The sequence below is a fragment of the Lepidochelys kempii genome, chromosome 8 (genome assembly GCF_965140285.1).
Source record: "Lepidochelys kempii isolate rLepKem1 chromosome 8, rLepKem1.hap1, whole genome shotgun sequence".
NCBI classification, from domain to species: Eukaryota; Metazoa; Chordata; order Testudines; family Cheloniidae; genus Lepidochelys; species Lepidochelys kempii.
Genome location: NC_136387.1, coordinates 107,217,290 through 107,233,881, shown reverse-complemented (window position 1 = coordinate 107,233,881; position 16,592 = coordinate 107,217,290). Strand labels below are relative to the sequence as shown.

The 16,592-nt window shown below is 48.1% G+C and overlaps 1 protein-coding gene across 11 annotated transcripts in view; it reads left to right on the top strand.

Annotated features, from left to right (window-relative positions):
* Positions 1-16,592, top strand: part of PTPRF (protein tyrosine phosphatase receptor type F) — a 427,370-nt gene that overhangs the window by 311,957 nt on the left and 98,821 nt on the right. For all 11 annotated transcript variants that reach the window (XM_073357995.2, XM_073357994.2, XM_073357992.2 and 8 more), the window contains one exon: positions 3,014-3,124. In XM_073357995.2, the coding sequence (XP_073214096.1) occupies positions 3,014-3,124 (111 nt within the window). The remainder of the gene's footprint in view (positions 1-3,013; positions 3,125-16,592) is intronic.

Genomic DNA, 16,592 nt, shown 5'->3' with positions numbered 1-16,592 from the left:
CCACAAGGACTCCTTTTCTTTTTGCGAATACAGACTAACACGGCTGTTACTCTGAAACCTGTCAAGAGGAGAGGCAATTCTTGATTTAGTCATAAGTTGAGCAAAGGATCTGGTCCTCGAGGTGACTATAATGGAATTGCTCAGTAATAGCGACCACAATATAATTAAATGTAACATCCTTATAGGGGGAAAAATACTAAAGAAACCCACCACTGTATTGTTTAACTTCAGAAGGGGGAACTACACAAAAATAAGGAAGCTAGTTAAATGGAAATTAAAAGAAACAGTCACAAGAACGAATGAAATGCCTTCAAGCTGCAGGAAAACTTTTTAAAAACCTCATAAAGAGGCTGAAATTAAATGCAACCCCAATTTAAAAAAAAATAGAGGACCCCCACACACACAATGACCCCTTGAAAAAATAAATCACTTGATACACTGCCCTGTTCGGTTCGGTCCCCCTGGGGCCTCTGGTGGTGGCCCCTGTTGGCAGACAGGAGACTGGGCTGGGTGGACCTTTGGTTTCACCCAGTCTGGCCATTCTCATGTTCTTTTAACCTGCCCACTTTGCGGTGAGGATGCAGGATAAATGGCTGCTGATAGTCCCCCAGGGCCTTCCCACGATCCCTCCTCCCCTCCCCCCCCCCCCCCCCCCCCCCCCCCCACTCCATGCGCCCAGACGGACAGAACCATTCTCCTGTAATTCACTGGGAAGGAATCCTAGAGCAGCTCCACTTCCTGCAGCGCAGAGAACCATGGGATATGCTCCTTGAAGTCCTAGTGACGCACGCAGGGGAGTGCTGTTCCAGCCACGACACAGCATTCTAGCTACGGCCTTGCAGTGTGGGGCTCTCGCCTGGGGTAAGCTAACCTGGGTGCTCAGCACCTGAGTTAACTCCGCAGTGAAGACACCCGAGCGAGTAATAGGAGGAAATTAAGAGGGAGGGTAAAATAGGCTAAATATCAGAGAGATTGTCCCGCCAGTGAGGCTGTTAGGTTGTGGCACACAGTCCCCGGGGAAGTGGTGGAAGCCCTATAATTTGGCATATTTACAGCTGAATTGGACAGAACACTAATACATTACAATCGGGAGCCATCCTGCACGGGCCCCTGGGCATGCACCAGATAACCTAATAGGTGTTCTCCATCTCTAGATTTTATTCTTCTCTCCAGCTTGTCAGGGCCGGGAAGCTTCCTTCCCTGCTGCCTGTCATGCTGCTGTCTGTTTGAAGATGTTTTTCACTGAGAGCATGTGGAAATCCAACATTTCCCCTGAATTCAGCAATAATGCACGAGAGATGTTGGGCTGGCCCGGCATTTTGAAGCGGTCCAGAGATCTCTGTGGTTTGGGGAAACGAGCATATTGAGTGAATGCAGTAGCGTGTTTTCTCTGTCTTGCTGAAGCCTCATTTTCAGCCCTAATGCAACAGCAAGGGCTTTGTGCATCATTTGTATTATGTGGCAGAACTCCAGGAAGTTCATTTTTTTCTCCATGACACACAGACTTCTGCTACAGTCTCAGTTTATCCTTCTAAATAATGCAGGTGGGTGGTGGTTGATTCACATCACTTTCTCTTCTCTTCTAATGATATGAAAACCCGAGTTTGACCTCCTCCACTTGAACTGAGAAAAAGGGAGATGGCAATTTCTGCAGCTATTCACAGTGCTGCTCTTCACAGTTATTCTGAACCGTGGCAGATGGAAATGGGTTCAAATTCTTACAAGCAAAGGGGTTAATGTTTTCTTCTAGTTCAAGTGTGTGGTTTGTGAGCAGAGTTCCCCTCTGACAAGCTGCTGGAGCCAGAAAAATCTGAGCACTTGGAGGTGCTTTAAAAATGATTTCCTTGTTGCCGTGGGAAAGCAGGCAGAGCAGCCGAGAGAGCCAGGTCTGGGCATTTGCCCGTAACAGTGGTGGGTTACTTTTTATTCTTGTCACCAGGTGTATTCTGGGTCTCTCTCATTTTCTCACCTCTTTCCTTCTAGGTTCCACCTGCAACTCAGTTAGCAGAGTTCAGGTTCAGCCAGATTTAGGTCCCATCCATACAAGGTGGAGAGCAGGCTTTGAACTGTTAAAGGGCATTCCAGCCAACCGGGTGCTGAACGTGGGTGGGACAGCCAGTGCAGATGTGGGTTGATCACAGTTCACCTGAGATGGTTGGAAATTACATACAAAGTGTTCAGGCGCAGAGTAGCCATAGCCTTGGTCTCACGTGCTTAGCGCGACTCTCGCTATGTTCTGGGGGCTGTTATCATTTGTACCCTTGGTGCGCCTGGCACTCTAGACATGTGACGAGATAACTTCTGGACCCTGAGACCGTACAGCCTGAGTGAGATATTCCCCGGGCGGGGAGTGGGAACAAAGGCAAGGGGAACTCTGTGATGTTCTTTGTTCCGCAGATTGTTTGTTTTTGCTATTTGATACTGTCTGTAATCAGGTGAGAGAGTGAGGAAAGGACTGGCCTGGAGAGAGCTGATTAACGGCAAATCTAAAGATGTGGCTTTTGAGGAGGGATTTGGTGGAGAAGAGGGAGGCTGAGCAGGCGGCAGAGCCCTGGTTCTGTTCAGCAGAGGCCATGACTGTGGAGGAGTAGGAAGCAAACAGCCGTGGTTAGGCTACTTTTTGTTCAGCTGCTTTGATTAGAAAAATCTAATTTTAAAGTCTGGTAAAGGTCGTTTTATTAGACAGGAATCCTTTCCATCCAACACTGTAATTAACATGGAGATGTGTGTGTTCCTTATTTAAGCAGTGCATTTAAGTACCTGTGTCCATTGGAAAGGCATCAATAACTGGTTTTCGCATGCGATTTAAAAACAACTCACCCACAACAGCATGGACACCCTGGGGCTGCAGATAGGTACCACTGAGAGTCTGAGGGCTGCAGTTTGTGGTACATTTACCCAGGAAAGTTACTTTTCAAGTAGAGCCTGTGTTCCTCATGTGGTAAAACTGTTCAGTTGCCATGTCTGGACTTGCCGTAACCTGTGTTGTCTGTGTCTTCTTGTTTGTGCACAGGAGCTCTGCAAATAGAGAACAGTGAGGAGTCTGACCAAGGCAAATATGAATGTGTTGCAACCAACAGTGCAGGAACCCGCTACTCTGCTCCAGCTAACCTTTACGTTCGAGGTAAGAGCAGCTTCTCTCCCAGGGTCACTCTCTCCCTGTTTAATGAACTGTGTGGCTTTGCAATGAACAAGTATGTGGTCCTGTCTTTGTGCATCGATAACACTTTGTGGATTGTGTGACTTGAGTGGCCATTTGCTCAAGATTTGACAGATTAAATCCAAACGCATGTTTGAATAACACCAGGCTTGACTCAGATTAGCAAGATCTGGAAATCCATCTTCACCAAGCTTGTGGGATGCTTCTGTTGTCAAAAGAGCTGAGCTAAGGCCAGAATTTTAATTCCTCTGAATTTCTTCACTTTGTGGCACAATTACTTAAGGGGAGGAGAGGTGTTTCAATCTCTCTTGTATAAAGACAAAGCTTCAGTGGAGAAGTCTAAAATAAAGTCCCATTTACCCACTAAGCCAAGGCTTGTCAATTGTGGATGAGCAGGTCTTTAGCCACCTGCTTTGGGGTGTTGAGCCTTAAAAACTAGAGACCAGAACAGCTTTTAGAAGTTTTCTCGGTCCATCTTGTAACTTCATTGAAGGTAGATCCTATGGGTATTAAAGATACACACTAAGAACCCTGCTGAAAATCAGTTGCTATTCATGCGAAGAAGCCACTTTCTAGTGGTTATTGTCTTGCCTTTTCTAAATTGTTGTTTTCAGAATACAAAAATGACCAGACTTTATGGCTGATGGACCTCTGGCCTAATTTATTTTTCTACATTAAATAAATCTGAATTACAAGTTTGGAAGGAGAGAGGGGCATCTTTAAATCGTTGATTAACTCTGTTCTGTTCATCAAGGGAAAAAAAGTGCTTCCCTGGTTGGGATCTGGTATCGCCAGAGCAACCAGGTCAGAAACCCTTGAAAACTGGTTTGGGATTTGCCCAAGGGGTGTGATGCTACGTAATGCTTTTTCAGAAGGTGTTTCGAACCCAACTTTATTTCCACATAGTAACTCAAGACACTGACAACTGTTGGTAAATTAAATCTCATCTTCATTTCTTCCTCTCTCTCTCCTTTGAGCACAACCCCCAAAGCCACCCCTTGGAAGCTACAAATGCTTTGGTCAGTGTGGAGAGAGGAGAGGATGATGATAAAACGTCACATGCTATGCGTTTGCTTCTAGGTTCCGCTTCGTGCCTTGTGCTTTTTTTGTTTGCTTCTAGGTGCTGCGTCTTGCATTGGATTCTTCGCTTATTTGCCAGGGGGCTCATTTTGCAGCATCATTTGGATTGTAAAAATCTTAGGCAAACTAAAGTGTCAGATTAAACATGCTCAGAAGATTAGAGCTTTCTCTGTGCAGTGGACCCACTCGTTTGACTCGTGCAGTATAATTATGGGTGATTTTAAACTCCCTGTATTCTTGTACATTCATTTTTCAGGCCAGCTTTAGTAAAATTCATCCCCAGGTTGTCCCTTCATACCCTGAAGGAGAGAGTGTTCATTTGAGTGTATCACACTGGATGTTGTTGCACTGACTTTGGGGGTATTTAGCCTTCGTGCCACAATAGCTGAGTGTTTTCCTTCCTGTACATAGGATCAATCCATGAAACGTACCCCATTGATCATAGAAATATTACGGAAAATACTGCTAGGAGGCTAGTATTTCAGCTGAATGCAGCAGCTTCTAGGGACGGAGAAACCTCGGCTTAAATCTTCCTGGTTTCCCATTCATGGATGTTCATTCTTTATTTACCAAGAGAATCCCTTAAGACTGTAAGAAATACAGGAAGCTACAGCACTTGGCTTGTCACACAGAAGGGGTTGCCTGGCCTGCATGTGCTTGGGGATGAAAATGGGTTTACACGTGGATGGGAGGATCCAGATGCTCCATAAAGAGAGTGCCCCAGATCTGTGCTCAGTTCATTGTCTGTTTACCAGTGCTTTCCTTTTGTGTGCATTTTGGACCAAGCCTCCTTTTATTGCACATCATCTTTACAATGTGAATCTCCAGCCTGCATGATCCTGATAAAGCCCTGCAATATAGAGAAGACCGGTTACTCCATAAATCGTCCACAGATGAAATTCCCCATATATCCTGGTTCCTAGATAATATTTATGCATGAGGTATCTGATATCTACTGTTTTAAAAAACAAAATGTTCATCATGAATACATCAGTTAGTGGCTTCAACAAGTCAGCCAAACCAAGAACCATAGTTTATACCTTTATCAAACTGAATTGTTTTTCCCCTTGTCTCTCATGTCTGCATTGCAGAATAAAAAGAATCTCTTGTTTCTGCCCATGTGGTTATTGTGCTATGTTGTGGTTAGTTAGAAGAATTGGTAACTTTCAATGGGGTCCTTGGAAAGTGCCTACATATTTGCTAGAGAAGACATTAATTAATGCTAAATTACAGTGGAATTAAGTGTTCTAGCTACACCACTGCCACATGATGGTTTCATAATGATTGACCTTATTACAATGAATACCCAAGGAATTAGCTACTTACTGGAAAGTGGCTGAGTATTGCTTCTATTGTAGCTTTGTGAGCAGAGGTATTAATTTCCATCCAGTGGTAATTCTCAGGAGAGCTTGTGCCTGCTTTCATTTACAGCCTATTGTTTTTTTAATAGTTCAAATGTTTGTTTGTCACTTGACTCCTGGGGTTTCTAGTTTTTGATCATTTCCTCCCCTTTCACAGCCCCCCAGGAAATCCTTTGTGGGAACCCTGGGTTACAAAGCACAAGCTCATTAGCATCTTTGTTACATCCTGACCCTCACACTAACAGAGGAAGTTCCTGGGTGCTGAGAGTGAGTATCCAGGCACTGCTCAGGGCTCCCCATATCACTAAAAGAGCAGGAGGAGGATGGAGCTGGCTACTCCGCAGCATCTTGCCTCTGAATCCTTCAGAGCCAGCACTTCAGCACAGATGGACTTCATTAAAAGTTAAAACATTTCCACACAAGGGATTTGTAAAGGAAAGTGGATGCATTTTCCTTCAAGCTATTATTTTCATTGTAATAAGTGTGCTGAAAAGCAGCCCTCAAAAGTGTTTTGCTTCTAAACTGACAGGTCTATCTGTCTGTAAAGAGTGCGCTCTGACAACGCCACACAGCGCAGCCCTGTGCTGTAAGCCTGACAGAGCACTTCACTCTGAATGGCTGGCTTTGACCCAAAAGGGTTGGCAGGAGATGTTTTGCACTCTCGGGAGAAGCAAAAGCATTGAAGACGATGCCAAAGAGAGGGGGATTGCAGGTCAGAGAGAGAGAATTTATAGTGCTCTCTGTGGAGGACAGCCTCACCTGGCCATTTTAGAACTGCACGTCCTGTCCAGGTGCACTTTCTGACACTCTGCTTTGATCCCTTGCCTAGTCTGTCAGAACAGATCGGGAGTCTCCAATGTGCTGTTATTACAGTAACGCCCCGGAGTCCTCTCCAGGGCCAGGGCACCCCATGGTGCTGAGAGCTGTGCAGACACATACGAAGTCATGTTTCTTACAGTCTGATTTTAGACAAGACACAGTACGTCAATGTAACAGCAGGAGCAAAGATGGGCGTACCAGTAGTATGACCATGTTATTACATCAATGAGTTGTGTGTCCAGCATAATGGCTCCAGTTCCCAGAAGAAATAAATTTCTTCCATCCTCCACTTGGCCTCCGGTTGCCTTCAGCTGCACACAGAGGCTTGTGAGTCAGCAAAGGGCTTTGCACTGCCATGCTGGCAGCATCGGGCAGGCTCCCTATGGCTCTCCTAGCTGTGGGATACAGTCTAAACATCTGAATCTGCATGAATAGGCCCTTCCCTCTGGCCTCAGCCTCGGTCTATCCTGCAGATGAAATTGGCTTTAGCCTAATTTATACAAAGCCACTGGATGGGGAGGCTGCATGGGATAACGTCCTCTTAGAGCGTGACAGTATTCTCTAGACTTGACTCTGTGCTGCTGCTCGCGATAGTGTAACTGTAGGGTACCCTCATGTTTGATTAGGAGATTCCATATTCAGACATCGTGTTCCGGGTAAAACAAAAATACCCGTTGTCCAGCAAATGGCCTTTGTTATAGATGCCACTTTTTGGACCTTCAGGGTATGGCTAGAGCAAGTTGGTGGTGACTGTGTAGGTGAGGCAGACACAGAAAATTTTCTACTACAAAGAGTCTGACACATACTGTACATTACAGAGCAGGAACCCGCAAAACTGGCTTTCAAAAAGACAGCTATAAATAAGAGCCCTGCTGCAGAATTATACATCAGTAAATTAAACAAGATCACAGTCAGTATAAATGGTATTATTATGATACCTGTATATTTTCCTGCTTTGTCTTTTAAACGGCTGGGCTGGTATTTAATTTGGAGGGGGTAGAATTTGCTTGGGGGCTGAGATTTGATCTGCCGAGTTTCACCCTGGAACCAAATTTAAACCAAAATAAAATTAGGATTGCAAATCGCTCTGGTCCTGGCAACAGTACTCCGATGAGAGCGCAGCTAATGTCTCCAGGCACGTGACGGGGATCTCTAGAGCCCTCCCTGGGGCCAAGTCACCTAACCAACCCAACTGGCTGCCTGCCTGAGCCCATGATTTGCGTGTCTGTGAAGTGCTGAGCACATCACAGGCGCTGTGCACATCACAATAATGATGCTAGATGACAAAGGCTGGCCTGGAGCAACGGCAGCAGGATTTGAAGTATTTCAAACGGAAATGTTTTGCTTATCTAAAATTAAAACCAGCTGAAGTAGCAACAACAATCAAAGTTGAGGGCATTGCTGATGGGACAGTCAAAGCTGAGGGCATTGATCAAATGATCGGTGATCAAAGAAGAGGGTTCTTGAGAAAGGGGATAAAATGCCACCCCCACACCTACAGTACGTGCGCCGTGTCACTGCCCCTCTGATCCGGCGGAGCTGTACAAATCCAGAGAAGGGCCCTGGCAGTGGTCACGTACAAAGAGATGTTGCAAAGGTGAGGCCTGGTTAGCTTGGCCAGGAGAGAATGTATTACTGATAGAAATCTGTGAATTGCCATGTTGGACCGGACTGGTGGTCTGTGGCAGTGGCCAGCCCCAGATGTTCAGAGGAAGGAGCAGGAAGCCCTGCAGTAGCAGCTATGGAATGACCTGTCTGCAGGGAAAATTCCTTGCTCCCCCCAGGTAGCTGGAGTGTTGCCTGAACCATGAGGCAGAAGAGGTGGTTACATCCCTTTGAATGGTGGTTTTCAAACTTTGCTTCTGGGGACCCAGTTGAAGAAAATTGTTGGTGCCCGCGACCCAACGGAGCTGGGGATGAGGGGTCCCGGGGTGTGGGAAGGGGCTCTGGGCTGGGGCAGGGGGTTGGAGTGCGGGCAGGGGTCAGGGCTCTGGGCTGAGGGTGCAGGCTCTGGGGTGGGGCTGGGGATGAGGGGTTTGGGGCGTTGGAGGGGCTCAGGGCTGGGGGTGAGGGCTGTGGGGTGGGGCCGGGAATGAGTGGTTCAGGGTGTTGGAGGGGGCTCTGGGCTGGGGCAGGGGGTTGGGGTGCAGGAGGGGGTCAGGGCTCTGGGCTGAGGGTGCAGGCTCTGGGGTGGGGCTGGAGATGAGGGGTGGGGGGGGCTCAGGGCTGTAGCAGAGGGTGGGGGTGTGAGAGGGGGTCAGGGCTCTGGGCTGAGTGTGCAGGATATGGGGTGGGGCTGGGGATGAGAGGTTGGGATGCAGGAAGGGGCCCTGGTTTTGGGGGGCTCAGGGCTGGAGCCGGGGGTTGGGTTGTGGGCTTACCTCAGGCAGCTCCTGGTCAGCAGTGCAGCGGGGGTACAGAGGCAGGCTTCCCACCTGTCCTGGCACCGCGGACCGCGCTGCGCCCCGGAGCAGGTCATGCTCCTAGGCAGAGGTGAGCTAGCACCCCCCCCCCCAGCTCCTATTGGCCGGTTCCTGGCCAACGGGAGTGCAGAGCCGGTTCTCAGGGCAGGGGCAGCATGCGGAGCCCTGTGGCCCCCCGGGACTAGGAGCCAGACCTGCTGCTGGTTGCTTCCAGGGTGCAGCGCGGTGTCGGAATAGGTAGGGACTAGCCTGCCTTAGCCAGGCAGCACCACTGATGGGACTTCTAACGACCCGGTCCATGGTGCTGACCAGAGCCACCGTGACCCAGTTCCTTTACTGGGTCACGACCCACAGTTTGAAAACCACTGCCTTTTAACACTCTTGGTGGCTTTTTGGTTTTTGAATGCACTACAACAACTCCGGATATTCCTGTTAACCATATAAACAGCCAGTCTCTCCTTCCAGCCTGCTAAGCTTATGGTCTCAACAATAGTGTGGCAATAAGTTCCATAGGCCAGCTGGGCTTCATGGGGAAAAGTATTTACAGCTTTCCCTTTGATCAGTTTGAAATTTGCCACCTTTCAATATCATTGTCCTCAAATGTCCCCTGGCTCTTGTGATGAGACAGGGAGAACAGCCGTTTCTGATGTACTTTCTCTGTCCTATTCATTATTTTGAATATTTTTATCATGCCCCCTCTTATTCATCTCGTCTTTAAGGCAAACCATCTTTTCAGTCTCTCATCATATGAGAGTTTTTCTGTGTCCCTAATAATAATTGTTGTTCAGTAAACAGTAGTTCTCCGCCCTTTTCTCAAAGCACTGTACAGATGTTAAATTAATAAACCTCACAACTGATGATTCCTTGCGAAGCCCTTTGCAGGTGAACAGTGCAATATAGGGACCATGTCTGATTATTTATAAAATGTGCTTTATGAAACAGGGAATCGAATTGGTTGATGTCCAAGGATGTGATACAACTGCTTGGGTAGGACTTGTAAGTTATTTTCCCTCCCTCATACAATATCTGGTATAAAGTATCATCTCACTGTACTCGCTAAACATCCCAGATCCTCTCATTTCCCATGCACAAAGGGATCCTCTCGTTTCCCATGCCACACGCAATGGATCCCTGAGCTTGTGCCACTGATTGTGTGCGGGAGTGTGTGTTCACTACAAGTGGGAAGGTACAGTTTGGTGTCTTGAGAATCCTATTTGTATCTCTCGGCTGTCTCTAATGCACCCAGCATTGTGGCTCCTGGACATCCTGTATTTATGGGGGGAGGAGGGTCTTATTCTTAGTTCATCTGGGATAAAACAGCCAATTTCTCCTTGTGTAGTTCTCCACTGCTGAGAAGTGTGAAAAATGAAAGTCAGAGTACAAAGTGTGGCGTCCCTGGGGCTCAAAATACAGTTATGTGAATGAGCAGGATCAGGTTAATTCCCTCTGGGCTTTCCTAGTCTTCGTGCTTTCTGTCTTTAGACTGTAAGGTCTTTAGGCAGGGCCTGTTGATGTAAAGCGCTTTGAGATCTGCTGATGGGAAGTGCTCTGTAAGAGCGAGGTATTATTGTTCTGTATTTTATCGTGTACAGCACTGAATGCCCTATTGGTGCTCAGCAAATGCGGAGAATTCCCTGAGGAATGGCAATGCCAGTTGGACTTGAGCTCTCGTGGGGGTTAGAAACTCTTTGCTGCCCACCCTGCGGAGCCTTGGAAACCTACCAGCATTTTGTTAAGCTTGTGATCGTTGTTCTCAGCCCTGTATGGACATATCCTAGGCACAGGCCCCATCCCTACTGCAAGAGCCTACGCTCTCGGCTAAAATATCCAAAAGCAAAGACTCTTACAGTCCCTCTGTCTGCAGCAAGCTGCTGCGGTAAGAATATTGCGGCTGTTGCATAAAATGATCCTGTCTTGGAAGAGTCTGACCAGATTCAGTCAGCGTGGGAATTTCAGGGTTCGGCGTGCTGGAGCCACCTGATGGTCTGTGCTGGCAGGCATGTCTCTGACGTGGCCTTGATCTTTAGGCTTCCTCTCTGTCTCTCCCTGGATTGGGATTTTTTTCCGTCTGTGTGTGATTGGCTGCCCCCTAGTCATTCCCATTGTGATTTTACTTACATCAGTGTTCCCAGAAAGGCAGATGAGTTTGAATCTTGTCAGGATACTCAGGGTTCATGAGCAGGGCCGGCTCTAGGATTTTTGCCGCCCCAAGCAAAAAAAAATTTCGCCACCCCCCGCTTTTTTTCGTGCCCACCCCCGGCTCCACCTTCCCAAAATCTCTGGCCCCACCTCCTCTCCTGGGTGTGCCACATATCCCCCCCCGCCATTGCTTTCTGCAGCTCTCCCCCGCAACCACCTGCCCTCGCTCCCCTCCGCTCCGCCCGCTCCCCTGAACACGCCGCCGCTCCACTTCTCCCCCCTCCCTCTCAGGCGAGGGAGAGGCAGCGTGTCCAGGGGAGCGGGCGGAGCGGAGGGGAGCGAGGGTGCAGGGTGTAGAGGAACCTCTCCCCGCCCCAGCTCGCCTGCGTTCCACCACTGCCGCCTCCCCCGAGCGCTCCGCTGACAGGCTTCTCCCTCCCAGGCTTGCCACGCCAAACAGCTGTTTCGCGCGCGGCAAGCCTGGGAGGGAGGGGGAGGAGTGGGCGGCGATGGCGCGCCCAGGGGAGCAGGCGGAGGCAGGGGCACATTTCTAGGGGCAGCATGGCCAACGCTGGAATGCCGCCCCTCAAAATGTGCCGCTCAAGCACCCGCTTGTTTTGCTGGTGCCTAGAGCCGGCCCTGATCATGAGACACTGTGGACATGTGACAGGCACCACATCTCTAAATCCTCTGTGCCCTCATGGCACAAATTCCCCTGCGGTTTTCACTGTCACTATTCGGTGTCCAGTGCACTGGAGAAAGGTGACAGGCCTGTTGGTAAAACATACTGCCGCAGCCTAGGAGTGAGAGGGATAGAGACCTGCAGATAAGGGAGAATCGGAATGGGAGCTAGAAGGAGAATAAACTTTCAATTCAGTGTGTCTCAGCCTTTTTACAGACAAAGTAACAACAGCAGAAATTTAAATATTAGCCAAAGAAAGAAGAGAGAGCTTTCTGTCTGGGGCTTTCTCTTTTGCTAGTCTTTGGGAAGCAGCCTGCTGTTTATTTCCTATAGTCCATTAATATAGTAAGAGATTAAGAGATAATCCAGCAATTAGTGATGAGCAACAGCCTCGAAACTTGATCTTGTCTGGCACGCTAGAAAATAATCTGTTTGAACTAGCTTGTATCATGTGTGTCCCTTCACCTCTGTAATTGTAATCTGAAGGGTAAATACTTTTGGGAAAGCCATTGCCAGAGCAGCCAGCCCTCCAGACATGCTGACAAGCTCCCGATCCCCTCCAGCTACACGAGTGCAGCAAACATTGTGCCGACCTGAGATTTCAAAGGGGAAACCTGTTGATCCTCCGGTAGAACCAGCAGGCTTCAGTCTGCCTGCCCATCCTAAAGGCCAGGTCATATACAACTGTGATTCCTTGGAGACTGTAGATATCTAATGCACCCACCACTAAGGCATGCCGTGACCCACTGACAGACTACGGCTGCCACAGCTGCTGTGTTACTGGACCTAGCCATTAAACTAGGATTGTGGCCTTTGTACCCTCTTCTGACTGCCCTGGGCTGTCCTGCCCTGTTCAGTCACAGGATTCAATTAAACCTACTTGTTTCCTCACCTTTATCACAGCTCCCTGGTACCCCCGTCTCATGATGCTGCCGCCAGTGTTAGTACACAGTGTGTTAACATATGGGCTGCAGGATTGTTTCCCTGTATTGCCTCGCACAGTGGACTGGCCTGGGGCGCCGCCTTGCCTCTCAATGCAAGGGCTGCTAGGAAGTGTGACCTCTTTCTTGAGATGAGCTAAGCTGAATCTCAAACCCTCTCGACCTGCTGAGCCCCCAGCAAAAGGTGGGATGTGTTTCTTCAGGGGATGAGAGCGTCCCTCCAGCTTGTTTCCCTCCTGCTACCGTATGTGGGTTTGTGCCTCTGTGTCTGTACAGGGTGAAGCAGTTTTGATATGAATAATTGGCAGAGGGAGAATACCAGCTTTGAAAGGGACTGAAGGAAATCTGGCCCTGGAATCAGGGCTGTGTTGATAACGGACATTCAAGAGGTGTGATCTCTGGTCTTAGCACTCGCTCCTGAGTTTCCAGCCTTCTGGCTCTAGTCCCCTAGCGTCAGGTACTCAAAGAAATAAAAGCAAGGCTTGTGCTGTTCTCCTCCAAGCTCCACTGCACTTTTTAGGCCTCTGCTGTAGCCCATATTAGCAGTTCATTGCCTGTTCTACATCATGTCACTGTGCGTTAAAATCCTCTCCTCTTTGATCACTGGAAATGACTGACTGACTACTGTACCACATGCTGGTTTTTAATTTGCAATGTTTCTTCTGAAAAGCAGGTTTCTCCCCCCACAGCCTCCCTCGCCACAAAAGAATGTGATTCGTAAGCAGTCTTTAACCATCAACCCTCGTCTTTGTGTTCTCTCAGCGAGGGTTCAGTTACAGCAGCTATGCCACAGATCTCTAGCTGGAGTGATGTCGTTCTGGCTAAAGAAATAAAATGTCCTTTATCCGTAAGGAAAATGTAACTAACCTTTTACTGTCTCTCCTGCAGGAACAAAAACTGGGACCTCCACATTCATTCTGGGTGTTCTTGTTGCTTTGATTTCTTGTCTGTCTTTCACGCCAGCACAATGCACCAGTAAGGCTCTCCCGACACTGAGCTCAGCTGAGACTGCACATGCCTGTCAATTGTCTAATACCTTTCTGCCACAGTTAGCTCTTTGGTTGGAGAGGGGGAGCAGCTCTTCATGGTAGAAGACTTTCCATTTACCACCAGGAACATTTCCTCCATATTTTAACGTTATGATCTACGTGTCTATGCTCTTCCCAGTGTGTGGTCAGTGGGTTCAAAGTGCCTTTACCATCATCTCTATGCTTGGAATGGGAGCACGCGCGTGTTTGAAGCAAATCCATGCGATGACTAAAGGCGTGCGTGTGTGTGTGTTGCATGTATTTACATGTCTGTGCTTCGAATACTGGCCAGGAGAGGGGCTGCCCACTGTAATGCACTGCAGCTGTTGGGTGTGATGTGCACTCCTGTCTGCCATGTCTCCATGTGTCTCGAGTCGGTCAGTGGGTGCTTGTCCCTGGTCAGAGCAGTGCATGTGGAAGGCTCTGGGTCTTTTGCGAGTGTGAAGCTGTGTGCGTGCGTTGTGGGGAATCCTGACTGACTTCTGCAGTCTTGTCTTGTTGTTTCAGTGGTGTGCGGACAGATGAAGCTTGGCCTGTTTTTACTCTCTGTGTTTTTCCTTGTCTTTTTTTTATTCCCTCCTCATCTTCATCGCACTCTGCCATCAAACAAAACAAACTTTCATCTCTCAGATCAGCGAGAAGGTTGGTCCTTTTCACTTCTTATCCATCTACAGTACGCCACGTCAGATGGGACTTTTCCAGTAGGGAAAGGAGAGCCGGCCCTGAAAGGGGCGGGCCCCTACAGACCTTGGCTCCCTGCCAGGCACGGCCACAGTGCGCCTGATGAAATCTGCTTACTGTTTGCTGTGACTTTGGTGATGGCATTGATACACTGCTTGCATGCCTTTGTTGCTTGAGAGTTAAAATGCACAGAATATATTTGCATGCAAAACACAAGCTAAGGGTTCTGTGTTTAAGGGGAAAGAAGTGCATGCGGGGTTTTGCCTTCACCCATTACCTGTACCAGGCTCTGCGCTAATACATCTGAACTGCTTCTCTTTCCTGGTAGGAGATCAAGAGCACTAGTTGGAAGCTTTGATGTGACTGATCTCCCCCTCTCGCTGTGTGAGCTGCTGGCGGAGAGCAGGAGCTGCACTTTCTCCTTTTGCTTCATTGTTTCGGTTATTTTAGATTGCTAAACTCCCTTTTGATCACGGCTGTAGGCAAAGGTTCGAGTCCTCCTCTCCCCTGCACCTGTATAGAAAGAGGAGCTGAGGACACTGGCCCAGTGCTCTGGTGCCTTTGTGTTACATGCAGCTTCCTGCTCTTCTGTGGTTCTCACTCCCTTGGCGTGCTGGGATCTCCAGGCCTCTGAACCCCCTTGCATGTCCAGGTGGCAGGGTTTGCCTTCGCCTTCCTCACTTGTGCTGGGTCTTTGCCTTGCTAGCAGCAGAATTTGAAGAGCCCCAGTGACCTCAGCCTTGCTTGGGTAACCCCTTGACAAGCCCAGCTGCTGTCCTACCAGGAGCTCTGGGTCACGAGGGAACGTTGCTTTACCCTCCTCTCTGTCCTGATGCAGCTCCATTGCCCTGAGAGCAGAGTGGGACCAAAGAACAATCGCACAGGGAAAGGGCGTGGGCAGGTCAAATCTGTACACGGAATGCCAGGTCTAGGCTGATGCGAGGCCTTTGAGATCTGTGACACATTTAGCACGGATGAAAGTGCTGGCTTTGACAGCCCTGGTGACTGGTTTAATTCCCAGAACAGATCCCTCATGGGCAGGCACTTTGCAGATTCTCCCTGCACCCTCTGAACTGGAGTCACCACTTCTAATGCGGGGTCGTTCTCTGTGACCCATTCAGCCCTAGATCCAGTTAGGTTGCTGGTATTGTGATGTGCAGCCCTGCCCCCAGGAGCTGGTGGGACCCCAGTTTGTTTCACACAAGCCACCAAGCAGCCATCTGAGTTAATTTGATTTTAACAAGAAGGAGAACGTGTTGAACGAGTCCTCCTAGCAGTTGTTCCAGTGCAGTATTTACTTACTTCCCATTTCCCTCCCTGCAGCATGCTCTCATTTCAGTTGTACTGAGGCAGAGGCTCTTGTTTTCCCCTCTAAAAAAGAATTCTTGGAGTTCAGAATGACCTGAACCTAAGACAACAATGGAAAATTAGAACAATGAAAAGAAAGAAAGACCCAAAGCCGAGCCCCAGAGCCTGCAGGATGTCACTGAATTGGAAGGCTGCGGAGAAGGCTCAGAGATCACAGGAACAGTGAATCTCGGGCTCTGTCTCGGTGCTTCTGCATTTCAGTCACATGCTTTAATGGCCAGGAGCTGAACAAGTGAGAAAATGGCTATCAGCCAAGAGGAGCAGATAATTTCTCCTTTTCTCCGCTCTCCATTGGCCTCTCCCTCTCACCCTACCAAAAATCCACACGTACACAAATATTTAATGTGATGGCAGAAAATAGTTTCTAAATATTCCAATGGGATTTGCAGTGCTTATAATTTGTTTGGCACTGATAATTACATCTTACGTTTTTCTAGCTTTACTTAAACCTATGTACTGCTCACCCATGCATTTAATTACTGCTCTGCGACTGCTACAAGGTTATTTATTAAAGAGTTATTTTATCTTGATACAGTGGATCTTTTCTCTTATTCCCCTCCTTAATGTTGTGTTATTTTCATCAGAGAAATTTCAGAGAGTGAATGCAAATTGCATAGCTCCACAATCTCCGTCTCCCGTACTTTGCTATTAGTATGTCACTATGCTGAATGCTGATGTCTCCAGTGCTGCAGCACTGTAATGATATATCCTCTTTTATATGTGGTTGTCAGCGCAAATAATTACACCTAAAAGTTATAGCTGAAATATAATCCAAAAATGGCAAGGCCCTGTTTTGGAAATTGTCTATAAAATGTCAGCATTCAAGGATGCATTGGGAACATAAATAGTGCAGCATTGTTTGAGCACAAGATTAGACTGTAAATGCATTTTTCTGGTTCCAATTTTTCCT